Genomic DNA, 23,193 nt, shown 5'->3' on the forward strand with positions numbered 1-23,193 from the left:
CTGGAGCTCAGAAAAGAACATGGTGTTAAGAGATACTGACATGGAACCATCCAGAAGTGATGGTTGAAGTCATGATAAATCCCCAAAAGAGAAACAAGAGATAAAATGGCTAGTTAATGGTTCTTTAAATTTAAAAGAATTAAAATAAAAAATCAATTCCTCAGTCACACTAACTATATTTCATGTGCTGCCAAATAGTTATAGGGGGTTAGTGGTATTTGGATAACAAAGATACAGAATATTTCCAATCATCACAGGAAATTCTATTGGACAGTACAGTTGTGGAGTATTATATATTGGGTGAGGATGGGGATTGGAATAACACTTTACTTTTTCTCCCCAACACACCTGAAAGAAAAGAAATGAAACTACAAAAGAAATGGAGCACAGAGGCAGAGAAGCTTTCAAGGAGTAAGATGATCAAGAAGATGCCTCCAGGTAAAATAGAGCTTTTAAAATTTTGCTTAGGCAGAACTCTACCTAGGCTGAAGTCATTTATGTGAAGGAGTAAGAGAAAAGTGAAGTTGGACGGGTAGATGGAGGAAGTTAACGTTGTTAATTGTCAAGGAAAGATCAGACGCCTGGTTTGAAGGACAAGGACCCCAAAATCACATCATCGGAGGGGAGTGTTTCCCAAATCTATTTATTCACATCTATTTTTGAGTGAACGGACATTTAGCAAACACAATTATAGCACTCATTAAATGTTGATTGTCTCTGCTTTTCTTCCTAGCTTGAGTTTTCCCCCTCTTGGATCCACAGTTATTGTGAAGAGCACAAATGAAACATGTATCCAATCCTCGAAGAGTTTATAGTGTAGAAGGAAAAATACAGCAAGAGCATAGCAGGATGTAGAAGGAGATTAATTCCCCAAAGAAATAGACAAATGAAACACTCAAGGAGGTCACAGCTAGGTGGAAGAGAGAGGGTCTTGGTGGAGGAGGTGAACTTTGAGCTGAGTTTTGAAGAGTGGATAAGGTTTAGGGGTGAAAGGAATTTTATACCAGGTAGGGGGAAAAGCATAAGCAAAGGCACGAGTGTAATAAGATAAGAAGAATATTCAGGAAACTGAGAATGTTCCACTATAAACTAGAGAACAGTTAATATGAAATATATTAATAACAGATAAGGATGAACATGATGGTCTTGTTCATGGCACATGGGTGGTCTTAAATGTAAGAGAAGGAGAACAGCACAAAAAGGTTTTTCTGGCGCATAATGAAAAGACCTATCTAACTGGAGCAGAAAAAACAAATATTCTGAGGTTATGCAAATTCCAGGTCAACTTTGATTCTTCCTTGAATGAATGAATGTCAAGGCTCTGCCTTACTAGGTAACAGTTATTTACAGCTTGAAAAAACACTTCCCTAGATGCTATTGGGCACCAACATGCATCCAAACAACCAACTCAAAACTCTGTAATAAACCCAACTTTCTCACCCAATCTGTTGTCCAAACCATTAGCTTACACCAATATTGTCTGACAAAGATGTTTAAGTTAAACAAAATTGCTTTAATACAACAAAAACATCTGGTGCATTTAATAATAATCTTCCTGCTGTTGCAACATATGGCATCATCAGAAACTTTACTCCAGGGCCCTAAGAGCTTCGGAGATACCTCAAAATGCCATGATTACCATAAGTAGGTTTTGGCAATTCTCAAAGCTGAAAGAAAAACTATTAATTCATTTTAATATTTAAAACAAATATGGGCCATCTGGATCATTTGCAAGAGAGGTGGAATTACAAAAACTACAATAATTAGAATCTAACTCCCCAAGGAGAGATGTTGTAAGACGTAGCTTCCAGATGGAAAATTCCTTTCACAGGTCTGTATAAGACACGTTCTCTATTTTACGTTTGGTAGTGTATATATGTCCATGCCACTCTCTCACTTTGTCACAGCTTACCCTTCCCCCTCCCCATATCTTCAAGTCCATTCTCTAGTAGGTCTGTGTCTTTATTCCCGTCTTACCACTAGGTTTTCATGACCTTTTTTTTTTTTGTTGTTCCTTAGATTCCATATATATGTGTTAGCATACTGTATTTGTTTTTCTCTTTCTGACTTACTTCACTCTGTATGACAGACTCTAACTCCATCCGCCTCACTACAAATAGTGGGAAGCAGCCGCATAGCACAGAGAGATCAGCTCAGTGCTTTGTGACCACCTAGAGGGGTGGGATAGGGAGGGTGGGAGGGAGGGAGATGCAAGAGGGAAGAGATATGGGGACATATGTATATGTATAACTGATTCACTTTGTTATAAAGCAGAAACTAACACACCATTGTAAAGCAATTATACTCCAATAAAGATGTTTAAAAAAAAAAAAAAAGACACATTCTCAGCCTCTCAGGAGAGTCCCAGGCTCTCCTGAATTAGATGAGTCCTCCTCCAAATTTTTAATGGGGATCACGGTGGGCACAAGTCTCTTTACTATTTTTTTTTTTTTTTTGACCATGCCACGTGGCATGTGGGATCTTAGTTCCCTGACCAGGGATCAAACCGGAACCCCCTGCAGTGGAAGCGTGGAGTCTTAAACACTGGACCACCAGAGAAGTCCCAAGTCTCTTTACCTTTATACAGAAGAATTATTACAACATGACCCTGGTTTAGGTGGAAGTGAAAGGAGCCAAAATTTGAATTCAACATAACTCAGTTAAATAAATGTTAATCAGAAGATCTTATATTTCAGCCATTGTGCTGGATAGATACCAGAGAATCAGATGAATCATGTAGAATAGCTGCCTTTAAGTAGTCCTTATTGGCCATGGAAAAAGAGAAATGCAGACTAGTAAACATTATAAAGTATGACAGGTTCTATGATACAGTTAACTTTAAGGCATGTTGGAAGTATAAGAAAAACATTTCAACTCAACAAGCAAGCCTCACTGAGGAAGGGATGCTGGAACGGTATATCGAGGCTACAGACATTACTCTGAAAGTAACGAGAGGGAGGTGGCTTTCTAGGCTGAAAGAACCACATGACACAGAGTAGGGAAATAGCAGTTCAGGGAGCTGATGGTCATTTGGTTTCATGTGTGTGGCAAGGAGGCGGAAAGGGATGTGAGGAGAGAGTAAAACGGGTAGATCCTGGAGGACCTGTTGGGTCATGCATGGGGGTGTGAATTTTATCTTGGAGGGAATGTTACCGCTGAAGGGTTTCCCTGCAGAGAAGAGTGACATCAATGTCATCGTCATCACAGCGTCCTCTCTAATATGCCTTGAGGGCATCCTCTGCCTTGGGCTGAGAACTGTTCATCCTTAATCTCACCACAACCTTGGAGGAAGGTAGGATCATTATGATCATCTTACGCCCACAAAATCAAGGTCTTAAGAGGAGAGTAGTTTGCCTAAGTCCCTACAGCCAGGAAGCACAGGAAGTAGGAATGGAATCCAGATCTTCCAGACATTGATGATTTTGCTTTTGACACCTACGGTGTACTGGTTCTGAACCAGACCAGGCTTTGGGGATGGAGACCAAGAGACCAGACAGGTAAGGGACGCTTAGTATGCTCTGTGCTAGTTACAAGTGATGACAAAATTGTTAAAAAAAAAGAAAAAGACCAAGTCCTTGCCTCCCAGAAAAAAAGAGCCAATATGTGCTCAACTTCTTGAAACCGATCATCTAAATTAAAAATGTCAACATTTGGGCCCATTCAGTAGTTTCTTCCTGGTATTGTGCCAGGTGCTATGGGAGGGAACAGGGTTATGGTAAAGTGGAGAGTCACCTTCAAGGAACTTTGTTAAAAACCTAGTTTAGAAGAGACCTTGAGCAAAGAGTTTTAGCATTTGCTGGTTCCTCCTGTCTGCTTGCTCTCGACCTTAAGAACAATGCCTGCAACTTCAAGTTATCCAAGGAAAAAGGCTGATTCTCAGGACTTCAAGTATCTCATCATGGTGTGGGACCCACCAAGCAAGAGGAAGCATGGCTCATGTGCCACTTATCCTTTAGCTATTGCTTGGCAATTTTTCTTTGGAAAAATGATTAGTAACCATTATTAAACATTATTATTAAATATTGACAACCTCAGTCATTTCAGAACCATTTATTCCTCACTGGTTTTCGGAAACTGCTGCCATAGGTTACTCTTAAGGGACAGTTCATCCTAACAAACAGGCATGCAGTGATTCAGATCCAGTGTGGCATGCTGTACGAGAGATCTGTAATAGATTTTGCTCATTTTGACATACAGAGCACATTGAACGATGCCTACTGCACAGGTTAACACGCAGTAAGTAGATATTTTCCCTGAGTGGAAAAGTGCAGTGTACTCAAGAAAGTACACAACTTTGCTGTGAAGTATCAGAGGAAACCTGCTTCCCAATGTTGCCAGTCTTCATCAGATCATATATATCTTGTCATCAGTACCTTTGCTAATTCTTTCTTCCTTCTCTTCTGATAATTAAAATTCTATTCATCCAATCCAGAGGAGAGACTGAGTTACTTGTCTCTGTAATTACACCATGAATGGGTGGATGAATAAATAAATGAATCATCATGGGAGTGCTTATAATTGCCCTGGCAGTGTTCTCTCTTCCTTCAAGATGTTTATATGTGTTGTTTGAGACCTTCATGCCATACTCTTTACTGCTTCTCTATTGAGTTTTAAATCCTATTCACAAGTCAACTCAGGCATCATTTCTTTTAGCTAACCTTCTATCAACCTTCAGTTTAGGTAGAACCCAAACACCATATAGGTGTCTGTGTAGTTGTCCATCTCTGTCCATAAACTATGTAAGACCAGGAATTGATTGCTAGTCACCATTATAGTCCCAGGGTCCAGGAAAGCTCATGGCACATAATAGATCCTCGATAAATGAATTAATTCATTGATGAACATATTAAGTCATTTAAATATTTCCTTTGTATTCTACCACAAGAGAAAGCCAGTTCTTGAAAAAAAATCCTACAAAACTTGAACATTTCTGTAGAATAAGACCTCTTGGTTCTGTATGCAAGTGCAGAAATAAAATGCAGTTTAGTCACCCTTGAGATAATTTCCTAAGGAAAAAGGATCTGCTGTCACTTAGGCACTTGCAATGTTTTCCATTACATGACATAGAATTTCTAACAGTTGCAGTAGTATAATTAGCTCTGAAGATGTAAATGGGGTTGGATTTGTGAATGACATTTAAAATATCCAGAGCCTAATGCTGAGTTCTGATCACTGTATACCTGAGGAGAACCACCATCCTGCTTTCCTTCTGTATGAGTAACTTTCAACTGGGGTTTCACCTGAGACAAGCCAATCCATAACATGTTCTCAAATGAGTCCTCTTGGGATTGAGCTATGCTGGCTGATTCATATAAATCATTGTACACCATCATGCTAGTAAAAACTCTTCACTGAGCTGCAAGGGCTCTGCACACAATATTTCTAACCATTAAGGAGCCTGTTCAGGAAGGGTATCATTATCCCCATGCTGCAGATGGAAGAGCTAAGACTCAGAGCTTGCTCAAGTTCACTAGGATAGTAAGCAACTAAGGAAAGATTTCAAATCCTGGGCAGTCTCATTTGAAAGCCTGTGCCTTCTCTGCCCATCTACCCCTGAGGAAGTTCTCAGGGATAATGGAAACCTGAATCAGAGATCAATATCAATGGAAAGTAACTTTAGCACTGAATGATACAGAGCCAGCTAGCTTAGATACTAGCACGAGAGGGAAAGAGGGTGGCCAATATACCACAAATACTTTATCAGAATTGTACACACAGGACTACAACAAACCAACAGCATATTTTACTTAATCCTCAGAGCAAAGAACCTTCCACCAAAAGAGCGTCTTCTTGTATGTCATCTATAAAAAAATGAGGCTGACTTATAGTTTTGTATTGCTTTATATATGTCACCTTATTTGAGGAAAACACAATGCTGAAATAAAAGATATTGTCCCAAGTATGGATGAGGAACCTAGGACTGAGAGTTAAGTGGTTTAGGTGGCCAACTAGGAGGTAATATGGCTGCGGCATGAATTCTAGCGAACTTTTCACCACATTCGAGTTGTCGCTTGTTCTCACCTCTGCGTATTATTTTCTTCTTCCTTCCATCAACTTAAAAAAAAATAAAGATTAGAGAGGATGGAGGAAGCTCCCTTCACCGTGTTAGAGTACTACATCATAGTGACTCTAAGACACTGAACTTGAAGAATGGGAAAAGAAGAAAAGCCTTATGAGTATGATAAGGCCAACATTTTCAGTGTCTCCAATATCTCATATACATTAAATAAAAGACTGAGCTTCCCAGACAACTTATCCACAACTGCAGTTCTGGTTGTGACAGAGCGTCAAGAACAGTTGATGAATTATTAATACAGCAGCACTGTCTGAATTGGCATGGATCCCATGGAAAGAGTGACGTGCCAGTCTGGCAACTGCTCTGTTTTGCAGACGGACACAATGTATATGTATATATATCCTGGGAGATACTGGGAGATGTTTATTGTACAAGGTGATTTCTTTCTTAAAGTTATTTTTCTAAATTATTTTATAGTGATGTTCAGGGCAACTACAATAAATCTATTAGGAGGTTCCATAATTGTTTTAGGCTTCAACTTAGAAACGTCCTAATTCTGAATCCTATGAAATCCATGTAGGTTCTGGAACTTCAGTAGTTTCCTCTGTGCCCCTGGCAATAACATAGGGCAGTGGGAGCTGAGTTTTGTCAGGTTGCACCCTACCTGTTCACCTCCTTCATTATCACACAGACCTGGCTTTGCTCACTTTAAAGATCCATGTTTTACTGATGATTCGATCAGGTTAAAATGAAAAAAATGTTGCATTTTTTGAAGCTACTTTCTTTATAATTTCTCAAACCATTATGGCATAAAGCTTAAAATAACAAGCATGTGTCCATAGACATAACTTTAAAAAAGAGCCTGGTGTGGTAGAACTAATAAATCTATTGAGCATAGGATTCCCAGGAGCATATAAACATGTTGAACGTAAAATATGCTCATTCTATAACCAATTTTAACACATTCTTGTTATTCCTACTTGAACATTACTTTCAGAGGCAAATATATGCATTAATTTTTAATATATGAATAATTTTAATAGCAGCAAATCTTTATTTTTTTGAAAGCTAATTTTATTTTGGGGAAACATATCATTTGATGCCAAAGCTATTTTTTAAAACCTTATAACATCCACCGAATCAGGATGTCCAAGAAACTCCTTTATCTTAACCTCCTCCAACTAAAACTCATGGTCTCCACCTTGAACCAACTTGCTTTCCTTTCTGCATCCCCTATCCTGGGATTGGTATCATGTTCCAAAAAACTTACTGTGTTCAATGATGTCTTCTGAACATCAGGATGAGGTATTAGGAACTACACATGTAAAAGATTTTCCTCTGAGCTTCCTATAATTTGAATTGCTATGTAGTAAAAAATTTATTTGAAATAGCAATTAATAGTTTGAAAAAAAGGAGAGTCAAAGATGAGCATGCTTATGGTTTTCAGAAACCATGGCCTTGTCCACAAACACAGATGTCAGTGAAAAGTGTCAGAAAATCGCTTTATGTCTAGAATCATTTTATTTCTTGTGGGGAACAATTAATTGAGTGTGGCGAATCAGACTAACTCACTTGGACCCGTGAGTCTAACATAACTATTTCCATAAGAGCGTATGGAAAAACCCGAGTGAACTTTTTGGCCAGCCCAATATTTGAGACTCTGGAATCCCATGACAGAAACTCTGAAAGAACACTTGCAAGTCAGGATGTGTTTGGGGAGGGAAAAGCTCCATGTAATTCAGAGACTGGCTAGGTGACAACCAGGGCATATGGCCCTTCCAGTTGGTACCTGTCTTTGGTTTTCCGTCTCTAGGCGCAGCCTGGCTTCCACACACCTCCGCGTCTCCAGGAAGGCTTGGCGCTGGGCCCGGTCTGACAGGTAACTGATAAAGATTCCAGCCGTGTTCATACACATGAATAACACTGCCTGGGCCACAACCTAAAACAGAAATACAGACATAGCCCGGTCAGGTGGTTAAAACAAGAGCTGTTGGCAGGCAAAGAGAAAAAGTAAATAAATAAAAATTTCCAATGTAAATCTTAAGGTAGTAATCCAAATGTTTAGTAGCAGGTTAGTAGAACCTTCATTCAGGTCATGGGGTCAACTCATCTCCTCAGACCTCCCTCAACCACTCGATCCAATTTAAAGCTTCTCTCTCCCCAAGTTTGAATTTGAACTTGGATTGGAAACCTCAAGTAAAACAGAGCAGCTTCTTCTCTCTTCCTCTTCTTAAGAGGTTGGGGAATCAGGTGAGAAGAAGAGAAAGAGATGAATAAAAAGCAGGAAAGGTGTTAGTTGAATGGTTCTACTGTATTTTGACTTTGGTACCCAGTTTTTCTTGAGTAGCATCTAAGTCCTGATGTTCCTAACTCAAGAGAAGATGTCATATTTGTCTACTGCTTTCCATCTCCATTGCCATTACCCATCTCCTAGGCGCCAAAATCTCCTGGCTGGACTCTTAAGCTTTGTACTTTCACATTTGCCCCCTTCCAAACTTCTTTCTAGTGAAGAAAAGCAGGCAGATTCTGGAAGGGAGTCAACACTTGGAAGAAAGAAACAGCATGGTGTGTATTTCTTGATTTTTATGGCTTTAGCTTGCGGGCAGGTAACACTCAGTATAGTGTAGGGGTGAAAACCTCCAATAGAAAACTCAAGTGGCCTGAAGAAGCAAAGAACAGAGTTCAAAACAACTATGGCTGCTGAAAAGTGAGAGGAAAAGCCCCCAAAGAAGAGAACCAGTGAGGGGGAACCTTAAATTCCTATATAAACTCCACCCTGAACCACATATGCACAGGGCAAACAGCAAATGATTGAGTTGATGATAAAAGAATTGAACTGAGATTTGAACTGCATTTCAAAAGACAAAGATTGTCATTTGATTCCAACCAAGTTAACCACTTTCTAAAACACAACACAACAAAACAAAAATCACCATTTCCAGAAGAATGTAAGACAATCCAGAGTCTTAACCACGTAACATCCACAATGTCCTGAACATAACATGAAATTATGTGACATGGGCATATACATAAAAATGTGACCCCTTCTCAAGGGAAAAGATAATCAACATAGACCTGTTCTGATCTGACCTGGGTGTTGGAAGTAGCAAACAAAAATCACAGTAGCTCTTACAACTTTGCTCAATGATATAAGGGTAAATATGCTAGTAATTAATGCAAAGATAGGAAATATCAGCAGAGAAGTAGAAACCACACACACAAAATGGAAATTCTAGAACTGAAAAACACAATACCTGAAATTAAAACTTTACTGAATGATATTAACAGCAGAATTTAGATGACAGAAAAAAGAGTCAATAAGCTTGAAGCTATATCAACAAACCAAAGACAATATGAAAAGCAGTCAGAGTAAAATGTTATATATAAGGGACATACTCTCCAGTTATGATAATGATTTTCAGTTAGATAAAAGAAGTGCATTGCTAAAATATAATGATATAAAAAGTTTGCAAATCAAAACAAAATAAAGCTGGTTTTGCTGTGTAAATACATATTAAAGAGAATTTACGGAAAATCATTAGAGATAAATAGGGTCACTATGTAGGTATAAAAGGTTTAATCATCAGGAAGATATAAAAAGTATGAACTTGGACACATTTAACAATATAGCCTCAAAACACCCAATACAAAGTAAGATATACATCTATGGAATTATTTATAAATCTACCATTATAATGGTCTATTTTAACACAATTTTCAGCAGTTAATAGATAAAGATTTTTTAAAAATCAACAAAGATAGAAACAACTTGAATAGCTCATACAATTAACAACCTTGAAATGGAACATGGTATGCGAGTTTAATAGTACAAATTCTTTTTTAGGCACATATTGAATATTTGTAAAATATGATTTTATGATAGGACCTGAAGTCAGCCTCAGCAAATTTCAAAGAACTAGTATCATGTAACCACAGTCAATGACTACAATAAAATCAAGTTACAAAGCAATTTAAAAGATAACTAAAAGAATACCATATGTTTAGAAATTAAAAATATTTCTAAATAACTCATGGATCTAAAAATATATCATAATGGAAAATATGTATAGCTAAAGAATAATGAAAATACTGCTGAAAAAAACTTAGTAGTCCTCACCAAGGAATATATAATAATAAATGCTTCATTAGAAAAAGAAGAGTATATATATAACTGATTCATTTTGCTGTACACCTGGAGCCAACAAAACATTGTAAATCAACCATACTCTAATAAAAATTTTTTAAAAAAAGAAAAAGAAAGAAGAAAGGCTGAAAATGAATGTGCTAGCCATTCAACTTAAAGGTTTAGCAAAAAACAAAAAACAGATAAATCCAAAGTATGTAAAAGGAAAAACATAAGAAAGGAGCCGAAATTAATGAAATAAAAACCAAATATAAAATACAGAGGTTCAATAAAGCCAGAAGTCTTTTTTCTGAAAGGACTAATAAAACAATAGCACTTCTTACAAGCTTATTAATAAAGAAAAAAAGAGAAAAGGTTCAAACAAGCAATATTAAGAATAGAAAATGAGAATTTAAATATATGGCAGAAATTAATAGATAATAAAAATATATTATGAAGTTTAATGCTAATGAAAATCCTAAATGGAATTACATATTTCTTAAAATATATCTTTATCAAAACTGACTCAAGAAGACAAGAGAAAAATTAAATAAATGCAGTCATAATTAAATATCTTTCCTCAAGGAAAGCAACAGGCCCAGATGGCTTCATCAAAGCATTCTACAAACACATGTTGAAGAAATAACTTAAATATTTCATAATCTCGTCCAGAGAGTAGGAAAATAGAGAATATTCTCCAACTCAGGTTATGAGGCTAGCAGCATCCTGCTACCGTTAACACAAAGTTGGTGCATAAAGGTAATTAACAGATAAATCTCACTCATGAACATGAAGGAAAATTCCTACACATAATATTACTAAATCAAATCCATCAATACATAGAAAAAATAATTCAGTTTGACTACATTAAATTTATCCCAGGAATTTGAGGATAGTTTAACATTATCCAATCAACTAATGCGATTCACTACATTTACAGCTTTAAAAAAAACATATAATCATCCCACTGAGATGAAACAGCATTGATGAAATTCAATATTCTTTCACATAAAAAAATGTGGAGATTAGGAGTAAACTTTCTTAATCACTATGCAGAATATCTACAGAAACAAAGACAAGAACACCTAAAATGAACAACTTACTCAATGATAAAAGGTTAAAAACATTTGCTTAAAGGCCAGGATGACAGTTATCTCCAAATGTAGTCAACATCATTCTCAAATTCCAGCTATCTCAGTAAGACAAAAACAGAAACAAAATAAAGGTGATAAAACTTGGAAAGGAAGAAATACACTTTCATTTTTGCAGATAATTATCTATGTGGTATATCTGAAAGTCTCTACAGAAAAATTACTAGGATTAATAAGAATTTAACAAAGATGTTGGATATAAAGTCAAAATAAAATGCTAATTGCATTTCTAACGCAACCATGACAAACAGATAGAAAATGAACTTAACAGAGAAAATAATGAAATTGAATTTTAAATAATCAAATAAGACCCAGATGGAGGGTTGTACACCATGTTATGCTGTGAGATGAAAGAATTGCTATAGTAAAGATTTCAAAACTTGGTAGGTATTTTTACCCCCAGTGGAATTCAAGATGATTCTAAAATTTGTATAGAAGATCAAAGAGTCAAGAACACATAAGCTATTCTTATGGGGATATATGTATACGTATAGCTGATTCACTTTATTATATAGCAGAAACTAACACAACAATGTAAAGCAATTATACTCCAATAAAGATGTTTAAAAAAAAAAAGAATGCATAAGGTATTCTTAAAGGAGAACAAAATGGGAGACTTGCAGTACCAGGTAACAGACTTGTTATAACATTGCAGTGATTAAGACCTCATGGTATTTACATGGGGATACACAAATTGACCAGTGGATGTGAATAGAGAGCCCAGGAACATAAACACACAGACTTGATAATCGTGCTTTGTAGTTATAAGGAGAAAAGAGGGACTTTTGAACAAAGGGTGTTAGAACAGTTTGCTATTCACTTGGGAAACAAAGTAAAAGTAAATCCCTGCCTAATCCAATACATAGAAATACATTGTAGGTGGATTAAAGTCTTAAATATGAAAGGAACAAATATGAAATTTTAGAAGACAATCTAGGAGAATACTTTTACTACTGTGATAGATTTTTAAAATAAAACACAAAGGAGATTAACCAAGATGGCGGAGTAGAAGGACGTGCTCTCACTCCCTCTTGCGAGAGCACCAGAATCACAACTGGCTGCTGGACAATCATTGACAGGAAGACCCTGGACTTCACCAAGCAGGATACCCCACGTCCAAGGACAGAGGAGAAGCCACAGTGAGACGGTAGGAGGGGCGCAATCAGAGTAAAATCAAATCCCATAACTGCTGGGTGGGTGGCTCACAGACTGGCGAACACTTATACCACAGAAGTCCACCCACTGGAGTGAAGGTTCTGAGCCCCACGTCAGGCTTCCCAACCAGGGGGTCCGGCTACGGGAGGAGGAATTCCTAGAGAATCTGACTTTGAAGCCTAGTGGGAATTGATTGCAGGACTTTGACAGGACTGGGGGAAACAGAGACCCCACTCTTGCAGGGCACACACAAAGTAATGTGTGCATCGGGACCCAGGGGAAGGAGCAGTGACCCTGGGGGAGACTGAACCAGACCTACCTGCTGGTGTTGGGGGTTCTCCTGCAGAGGCGAGTGGTGGCTCTGTTTCACCGTGGGGATAAGGACACTGGCAGCAGAAGTTCTGGGAAGTTCTCCTTGGCGTGAGCCCTCCCAGAGTCTGCCATTAACCCCACCAAAGAGCACGGGTAGGCTCCAGTGTTGGGTTGCCTCAGGCAAAACAACCAACAGGGAGGGAACCCAGCCCCACCCATCAACAGTCAAGTGGATTAAGGTTTTACTGAGCTCTGACCGCCACAGCAACAGTCAGCTCTACCCACCACCAGAGCCTCCCCATCAAGCCTCTTAGATAGCCTCAACCACCAGAGGGCAGACAACAGAAGCAAGAAAAACTACAATCCTGCAGCCTGTGGACCAAAAACCACAGTTACAGAAAGATAGAGAAGATGAAAAGGCAGAGGGCTATGTACCAGATGAAGGAACAAGAAAAAACCCCAGAAAAACAACTAAATGAAGTGGAGATAGGCAACCTTCCAGAAAAAGAATTCAGAATAATGATAGTGAAGATGATCCAGGACCTCGGAATAAGAATGGAGGCAAAGATTGAGAAGATGCAAGAAATGATTAACAAAGACCTAGAAGAATTAAAGAACAAACAAACAGAGATGACCAATACAATAACTGAAATGAAAACTACACTAGAAGGAATCAATAGCAGAATAACTGAGGCAGAAGAACGGATAAGTGACCTGGAAGACAGAATGGTGGAATTCACTGCTGTGGAACAGACTAAAGAAAAAAGAATGAAAAGAAATGAAGACAGCCTAAGAGACCTCTGGGACAGCATTAAACGCAACAACATTCGCATTATAGGGGTCCCAGAAGAAGAAGAGAGAGAGAAAGGACCAGAGAAAATATTTGAAGAGATTATAGTCGAAAACTTCCCTAACATGGGAAAGGAAATAGCCACCCAAGTCCAGGAAGCGCAGAGAGTCCCGTACAGAATAAACCCAAGGAGAAACACGCCGAGACACATAGTAATCAAAGTGGCAAAAATTAAAGACAAAGAAAAATTATTGAAAGCAGCAAGGGAAAAACGACAAATAACATACAAGGGAACTCCCATAAGGTTAACAGCTGATTTCTCAGCAGAAACTCTGCAAGCCAGAAGGGAGTGGCATGATATACTTAAAGTGATGAAAGGGAAGAACCTACAACCAAGATTACTCTACCCGGCAAGGATCTCATTTAGATTTGATGGAGAAATCAAAAGCTTTACAGACAAGCAAAAGCTAAGAGAATTCAGCACCACCAAACCAGCTCTACAACAAATGCTAAAGGAACTTCTCTAAGTGGGAAACACAAGAGAAGAAAAGGACCTACAAAAACAAACCCAAAACAATTAAGAAAATGGTCATAGGAACATACATATCGATAATTACCTTAAACGTGAATGGATTAAATGCCCCAACCAAAAGACGTAGACTGGCTGAATGGATACAAAAACAAGACCCATATATATGCTGTCTACAAGAGACCCACTTTAGACCTAGGGACACATACAGACTGAAAGTGAGGGGATGGAAAAAGATATTCCATGCAAATGGAAATCAAAAGAAAGCTGGAGTAGCTATACTCATATCAGATAAAATAGACTTTAAAATAAAGAATGTTACAAGAGACAAGGAAGGACACTACATAATGATCCAGGGATCAATCCAAGAAGAAGATATAACAATTATAAATATATATGCACCCAGCATAGGAGCACCTCAATACATAAGGCAACTGCTAACAGCTATAAAAGAGGAAATCGACAGTAACACAATAATAGTGGGGGACTTTAACACTTCACTTACACCACTGGACAGATCATCCAAAATGAAAATAAATAAGGAAACAGAAGCTTTAAATGACACAATAGACCAGATAGATTTAATGGATATATATAGGACATTCCATCCAAAAACAGCAGATTACACGTTCTTCTCAAGTGCGCACGGAACATTCTCCAGGATAGATCACATCTTGGGTCACAAATCAAGCCTCAGTAAATTTAAGAAAATTGAAATCGTATCAAGCATCTTTTCTGACCACAACGCTATGAGATTAGAAATGAATTACAGGGAATAAAACGTAAAAAAGACAAACACATGGAGGCTAAACAATACGTTACTAAATAGCCAAGAGATCACTGAAGAAATCAAAGAGGAAATAAAAAAATACTTAGAGACAAATGACAATGAAAACACGACGACCCAAAACCTATGGGATGCAGCAAAAGCAGTTCTAAGAGGGAAGTTTATAGCTATACAAGCCTACCTCAAGAAACAAGAAAAATCTCAAGTAAACAATCTAACCTTACACCTAAAGAAACTAGAGAAAGAAGAACAAACAAAACCCAAAGTTAGCAGAAGGAAAGAAATCATAAAGATCAGAGCAGAAATAAATGAAATAGAAACAAAGAAAACAATAGCAAAGATCAATAAAACTAAAAGTTGGTTCTTTGAGAAGATAAACAAAATTGATAAGCCATTAGCCAGACTCATCAAGAAAAAGAGGGAGAGGACTCAAATCAATAAAATCAGAAATGAAAAAGGAGAAGTTACAACAGACACCGCAGAAATACAAAGCATCCTAAGAGACTACTACAAGCAACTTTATGCCAATAAAATGGACAACCTGGAAGAAATGGACAAATTCTTAGAAAGGTATAGCCTTCCAAGACTGAATCAGGAAGAAATAGAAAATATGAACAGACCAATCACAAGTAATGAAATTGAAACTGTGATTAAAAATCTTCCAACAAACAAAAGTCCAGGACCAGATGGCTTCACAGGTGAATTCTATCAAACATTTAGAGAAGAGCTAACACCCATCCTTCTCAAACTCTTCCAAAAAATTGCAGAGGAAGGAACACTCCCAAACTCGTTCTATGAGGCCACCATCACCCTGATACCAAAACCAGACAAAGACACTACAAAAAAAGAAAATTACAGACCAATATCACTGATGAATATAGATGCAAAAATCCTCAACAAAATACTAGCAAACAGAATCCAACAACACATTAAAAGGATCATACACCACGATCAAGTGGGATTTATCCCAGGGATGCAAGGATTCTTCAATATACGCAAATCAATCAATGTGATACACCATATTAACAAATTGAAGAATAAAAACCATATGATCATCTCAATAGATGCAGAAAAAGCTTTTGACAAAATTCAACACCCATTTCTGATAAAAACTCTCCAGAAAGTGGGCATAGAGGGAACCTACCTCAACATAATAAAGGCCATATATGACAAACCCACAGCAAACATCATTCTCAATGGTGAAAAACTGAAAGCATTTCCTCTAAGATCAGGAACGAGACAAGGATGTCCACTCTCACCACTATTATTCAACATAGTTCTGGAAGCCCTAGCCACGGCAATCAGAGAAGAAAAAGAAATAAAAGGAATACAAATTGGAAAAGAAGAAGTAAAACTGTCACTGTTTGCGGATGACATGATACTATACATAGAGAATCCTAAAACTGCCACCAGAAAACTGCTAGAGCTAATTAATGAATATGGTAAAGTTGCAGGATACAAAATTAATGCACAGAAATCTCTTGCATTCCTATACACTAATGATGAAAAATCTGAAAGAGAAATTATGGAAACACTCCCATTTACCATTGCAACAAAAAGAATAAAATACCTAGGAATAAACCTACCTAGGGAGACAAAAGACCTGTATGCAGAAAACTATAAGACACTGATGAAAGAAATTAAAGATGATACCAACAGATGGAGAGATATACCATGTTCTTGGCTTGGAAGAATCAACATTGTGAAAATGAGTATACTACCCAAAGCAATCTACAGATTCAATGCAATCCCTATCAAATTACCAATGGCATTTTTTACAGAGCTAGAACAAATCATCTTAAAATTTGTATGGAGACACAAAAGACCCCGAATAGCCAAAGCAGTCTTGAGGCAAAAAAATGGAGCTGGAGGAATCAGACTCCCTGATTCAGACTATACTACAAAGCTACAGTAATCAAGACAATATGGTACTGGCACAAAAACAGAAACATAGATCAATGGAACAAGATAGAAAGCCCAGAGACTAACCCACACACCTATGGTCAACTAATCTATGACAAAGGAGGCAAAGATATACAATGGAGAAAGGACAGTCTCTTCAATAAGTGGTGCTGGGAAAACTGGACAGCTACATGTAAAAGAATGAAATTAGAATGCTCCCTAACACCATACACAAAAATAAACTCAAAATGGATTAGAGACCTAAATATAAGACTGGACACTATAAAACTCTTAGAGGAAAACATAGGAAGAACACTCTTTGACATAAATCACAGCAAGATCTTTTTTGATCCACCTCCTAGAGTAATGGAAATAAAAACAAAAATAAACAAGTGGGACCTAATGAAACTTCAAAGCTTTTGCACAGCAAAGGAAACCATAAACAAGACGAAAAGACAACCCTCAGAATGGGAGAAAATATTTGCAAATGAATCAACGGACAAAGGATTAATCTCCAAAATATATAAACAGCTCATTCAGCTCAATATCAAAGAAACAAACACCCCAATCCAAAAATGGGCAGAAGACCTAAATAGACATTTCTCCAAAGAAGACATACAGACGGCCACGAAGCACATGAAAAGATGCTCAACATCACTAATTATTAGAGAAATGCAAATCAAAACTACAATGAGGTATCACCTCACTCCTGTTAGAATGGGCATCAGCAGAAAATCTACAAACAACAAATGCTGGAGAGGGTGTGGAGAAAAGGGAACCCTCTTGCACTGTTGGTGGGAATGTAAATTGATACAGCCACTATGGAGAACAATATGGAGGTTCCTTAAAAAACTAAAAATAGAATTACCATATGACCCAGCAATCCCACTACTGGGCATATACCCAGAGAAAACCGTAATTCAAAAAGACACATGCACCCGAATGTTCATTGCAGCACTATTTACAATAGCCAGGTCATGGAAGCAACCTAAATGCCCATCAGCAGACGAATGGATAAAGAAGATGTGGTACATATATACAATGGAATATTACTCAGCCATAAAAAGGAACGAAATTGAGTCATTTGTTGAGACGTGGATGTATCTAGAGACTGTCATACAGAGTGAAGTAAGTCAGAAAGAGAAAAACAAATATCGTATATTAATGCATGTATGTGGAACCTAGAAAAATGGTACTGATGAGCCAGTTTGCAGGGCAGAAGTTGAGACACAGATGTAGAGAATGGACATATGGACACCAAGGGGGGGAAAACTGCGGTGAGGTGGGGACGGTGGTGTGCTGAATTGGGCGATTGGGATTGACATGTATACACTGATGTGTATAAAATTGATGCCTAATAAGAACCTGCAGTATAAAAAAAACAAACAAAACAACTAATACTAAACTTTCATTGGGTTTTTTGTATGGAAATATGATAATATAAATGTTTCAGACATTACATGAAATTTCTAAAAATCTTATATTTGTATTTGTATGGAAATATGTATGGAAATATGTTAATATAAATGTTTCAGACATTACATGAAATTTCTAAAAATCTTATATTTGTATTTGTATGGAAATATGTATGGAAATATGTTAATATAAATGTTTCAGACATTACATGAAATTTCTAAAAATCTTATATGTTCTGGTATAATGTTATAAGTAATAATCCTAGTTATTACTTTAAAATGTATATCCCAGAAATAACTAATTTTCTTGTCAACTGCATTATTATGAACTTTCATCAAATCTTTAACCGTGGTCATTTTTAAGTCTTTTGTCATTTACAGACAGTTCTGGGTGTACTCTGATGATTTTGCAAATATGTTCCCATAAAAGGGTTTCATCTTCAAGAAATTCATGGAAAACACTCTGACAAGTACAGGTTTCTGGTAACTGACTGTACTGCTGAACTGAATGAATAAGCATTTTCAGAACTCTAATGAAAAACTGATGAACTCATAAAAGTGCTAACAAAAGATCAAGATGAAAAAAAAAATTTAATTACATGGGACTGAGTGAACTGATGAGGATGACTATAATTTTTGTGACTTTCTGTCTGAATTTAAAAAAAAAAAATCCCACAAGGACTCAGAGGCAAAGAATATACAAATCAATTTTCACTGCAAAGTAAAGGAGCTGTTAACAGTGGAGGATTACTGGGCTGAATGTCAATATTATGACATAGTATGAGTGTGTTTCATGTTTGGTAATTGCAATCATTGTTGCTTTTGTTGTGGTCATCCATGTACAATGCTTGGTGTCAGTCTATTTATCTCTTGTAAAAATAAAATACAGTGTGTGTGTGTGAAAAAAAAAACAAAAAAAAAAAACGGGGTCAGATTTTGCTCTTCCCTGTTACAGTTCTATTTTTAAAATGTTAATTTAGTAAAGTCACAAGTATAATAAAAATCCAAAAAAAAAATAAATAAATAAAGCGGCCAGCCTAAGAAGAAACAGCAAAAAAAAAAAAAAAAAAACACAAAGAATACAAACCAAAAAAATAGATTAATACATTTGACAAAATTAAAATAAATCATTTCTATTCATTGAAAGATAACATAAATAAAATGGAAAAAACTATAAGAAGAGATATTTGCAACATTTATAACTAGCAAAAATTAATTTTCAGCTCATATGAAGAACTTGTATAAATCTATAAAAAATAAAAACAATCCGATAGAATACAGGGCAAAAAATAAGCAGGTACTTCCAAGACAAGAGAACTATCAATATGAAAATAAGTGCAACAATCGAGGAACTCTAAGTTAAAATCCACACTCTTTCCACATCTACCCTGTTGGCTCCAGAAAGAAAGAAAAAAAAAAATAGTAGGGTGTTATCAAATCAGCAAGGATGCTGTTGGCAATGTGAATTGACATTGCTACTTAGACTCTGCACAATGTTTAATTTGTACATTGCTAAACTGCACCTTTCCCCTCCATACCCAGAGCCATCTTTGCAAATATGGCCCAGGAGACATGCCCAAGAATGTTAAGAACAGCGTTTTCTACAAGGGCTTGAAACTGGAAATAATCTGAATGTCCACCAATAGTAGAATGGATATTTTAGGATGTATTAAAATAATTAAATACTACTCAGTGGTGACAATAACTCTATTATTGTATAAATCAAAATAGATAAGAAGAGAAAACAATATTGAAAAAAGCGTGATTCTAATGACAATAAGTTCAAAAACAAGTAAACTAAAATAATACATTGTGAATATGTGAGATAGCACATGACTCCATTTTTTACCCGTCAAATTGTCAAAGATAAACAATTTGATAATACATTACTCTGGCTAGGTTGTGGGGGAAATAGTCACTCTTAATACCTATTTGGTGAATCCATGAGTTTGGCAATATCTATCAAAATTGACATTCATCAATTCATACTCATCAGCTCAGTAACTCCATTTTGGTGCAGCTCCAGGTGCAAAGATCAAAGGCTATCACAGCATTCTTTGTAAAAGCACACAATTGTAAAGAATCTAAATGGCCATAAGTAGAGGATTGGTTAAATTATAAAGCCATACAACTGAATATGTATGTAGATAAAAACATGGAAATTTTCTGTATACTAACACAGAACATTCCAATATATACTATTAAGTGGGGAAAAAAAATAAAGGACTAATATTTGCTATCATTTTTCTATGCATAGACTCTTTCCATAAGGTACTGGATAATTCTGGGGACAGAAACTGAAGCCTAAATTTATAATCTCTACCGTTCATATTTTTACATGCGAGTGTGGTACCTATTCTAATACATAGATTTTTAAATAAATAGACTGATAAATGTACTGTTAGAAAAGAGAAAAATGCAAACTCCTCATCATGACAATAAAGCCTGCTTGATCTTCTTCAAACTCATTTCATACCATTTCTCCTCTTCCTCATTTTGTTGCAACCAATCGGGTTTACTTTCTATTCCTCCTCTAAGTTTTTCCTCTCTCTGGTCCATTGCAAAAGCTGTTCCTTCTGCCTGGGACATTCTTACTCACACTTCTTGCCTTGCTGATTCCTCTCATCCTTCTGTTCTTGGCTTTATTAGTTTCCTCAGAGAGGTACTCCCTGGTCACTATATAAAGTAGGATTTCCCTGCCATTCTTTATCCCGGCACTCTGTGCACTTATCACAACTTGTAATTATATACTTATTTGCACACTTGGTGGTCTGGTGCCTGTCTGTCACATTGGATTATTACTTCTAATAACGCAGGGATGACATTTATTTTAGCCACTGATTGGCACCTGGTACCTAGCACAGTGGCTGAGGGATCAGCATAGTGCCTGTTAACTGTTCAGCACCTAATAAGTGCTGGATATTTGCTGAATGAGTAAAGGAATGGGTTAATATCTTTCCTATGTTTCCATCATTATTTACAAGATATGATGGACTAATGATCTTAAAATAGCAATAATAATGTAAAACACCCAAAATACCCTTGACAACACTTATAAATGTGTGGGAGCTAAAGCATACGACTTTACAAAAGATAAAGGAGGGAAGCATTTCTGGTAAAGGGATGCTAGCTATTAACTATGTAAATACTACCCAAATTGCTTTATGGCTTTAACATGATTAACAATCAAAATCCCAAGTGAAATTTTCCTTTGGAACTTGGAAGATGAATTAAAAGTGTATCTGAAAGAATACATGAATTAGAATACTAAAGAAATTTTTACAAAAGCGATTACAGAGGGTCCTTGCACAGCCAGAAGATAATATATACCATCATGTGACAATAATTAAAACTCTGTGGCAATAGTGAAAACCTCAACTGAAGAATTAGTGGAATAAAATAGAAAACATAACGAGTCTGTATCTGATACATACAGCTCAACGATTCAGTGGAAAAAATAATTGTCAGTAACAGGCTGATTTGTCATTTATTGGAAAAAATGGCTTAGAGTCCCCTCATAGTATATGTCAAAACAAATGCCCATGGAATAAAGACTTAAGTGTGGAAAATGAGACTACCAAAAAGGGAAAAGAAAATAGAAGGGAATATTGCTCTAAGTTAAGCAGAAAAGCTTGAGCTGAGGCTCAAATTAAAGGTAAGTAATGTTTTTTTTTTTTAAGGTATTTATTTATTTATTTATATTTTTGGCTGTGCTGGGTCTTCGTTGCAGCACGTGGGCTCTTTGTTGTGGCGTGCGGGCTTCTCTGGTTGTAGCGCAGGGGCTCTAGAGCGCACAGGCTCAGTAGTTGCAGTGCGCGGGCTGCTATCTAGTTGGGCTCTCTAGTTGTGGCGCGTGGACTTTAGAGCGCACAGGCTCAGTAGTTGTGGTGCACAGGCTTAGTTGCTCCGTAGCATGTGGGATCTTAGTCCCTGGACCAGGGAGCGAACACGCGTTCCCTGCATTGGAAGGCGGATTCTTAACCACTGGACCACCACGGAAGTCCCAGTAGTGTTTTTTAAAACACTGAAATCAATCTGATACATTGCTGATGTGGAGGGACTTTCCTACAGTATTTCTGGAAAACAAACTGGCAACATGTTGCAACATTTACTCATTTCTTTTGACCCAGTGACCCAACTTCTAGTTATCTATCTACAGGAAACAATCAAATACAGGATCAGAAATTTCTGTTAAGGGATGTTCAAGCTTTATTAATGAAAGTTTTTAAAAATAAATAGAAACTGCATATTTTTAACAGCAGGGGAAATGGCCGAAGAATTGAGGCATGCACATACAAGGGAATATTAAATTGCATTAAAAATATTTAATGACATGAGCAAACCTTTATGATACATTAAGTAAGCTGTAATATTTAAAACTGTATTAAAACACTAATCTGTAATTTCAGTGTGATCTTAATGCTTAAAATAAAAGGAAATAAATATATACATATATTTGCATGTATATGTCCATGCATAAGTGTGCGTGTGCGTGTGTGTGTGTATTGAAATAGGAGGAATAGGTTATTCAGACAAACTTACTTGTGAACATCTAACAAGGCAGAAAACAAAACAAAACAACAAAAAAACAAAACATAAGGAGTCAAGATCGAGAAGAATTGCACCCAAACAGGTGAGCCCAGCATCTGGAGCTCTTTCTTCCTAGGGTCATCTGCAGATTCCAAAGGAGGTGACTGAGAGTCTCAGAAGCAGAGTAGAGTGTTCAAGACTCAGGAACCAGGGGAACAAAAGCTGAGGGGAGGCAAAGTGGAGATGTTGGAGGAGAAGAGAGTCCAAAAACAACCACTCATGTAGGGACTTGATCCTTAGTAATTGACTTCACAAATATCTTTACTGCTGCATTTTAGTATCAAATAAATACCTAAAAATACCTAAATTGTGAATACAGTAGGGATGGGTCTGCTCCTTTATAGGGAGTTCAGAGAAGGACTCTCTGATAAGAAGATATTTGAGCAAGACCTGAAAAAAGTGAGGGAGTGAGTCATGGGATAT

At 36.9% G+C, this 23,193-nt stretch overlaps 1 protein-coding gene across 1 annotated transcript in view; it reads right to left on the minus strand.

Annotated features, from left to right (window-relative positions):
• The window catches only part of ADCY8 (adenylate cyclase 8), a 235,889-nt gene that overhangs the window by 172,498 nt on the left and 40,198 nt on the right, over window positions 1-23,193 (minus strand). The window contains exon 2 of the mRNA XM_068525423.1: window positions 7,806-7,955. Coding sequence (XP_068381524.1) covers window positions 7,806-7,955 — 150 coding nt within the window. The remainder of the gene's footprint in view (window positions 1-7,805; window positions 7,956-23,193) is intronic.

The sequence above is a fragment of the Eschrichtius robustus genome, chromosome 17 (assembly GCF_028021215.1).
Source record: "Eschrichtius robustus isolate mEscRob2 chromosome 17, mEscRob2.pri, whole genome shotgun sequence".
Lineage (NCBI taxonomy): Eukaryota > Metazoa > Chordata > Mammalia > Artiodactyla > Eschrichtiidae > Eschrichtius > Eschrichtius robustus.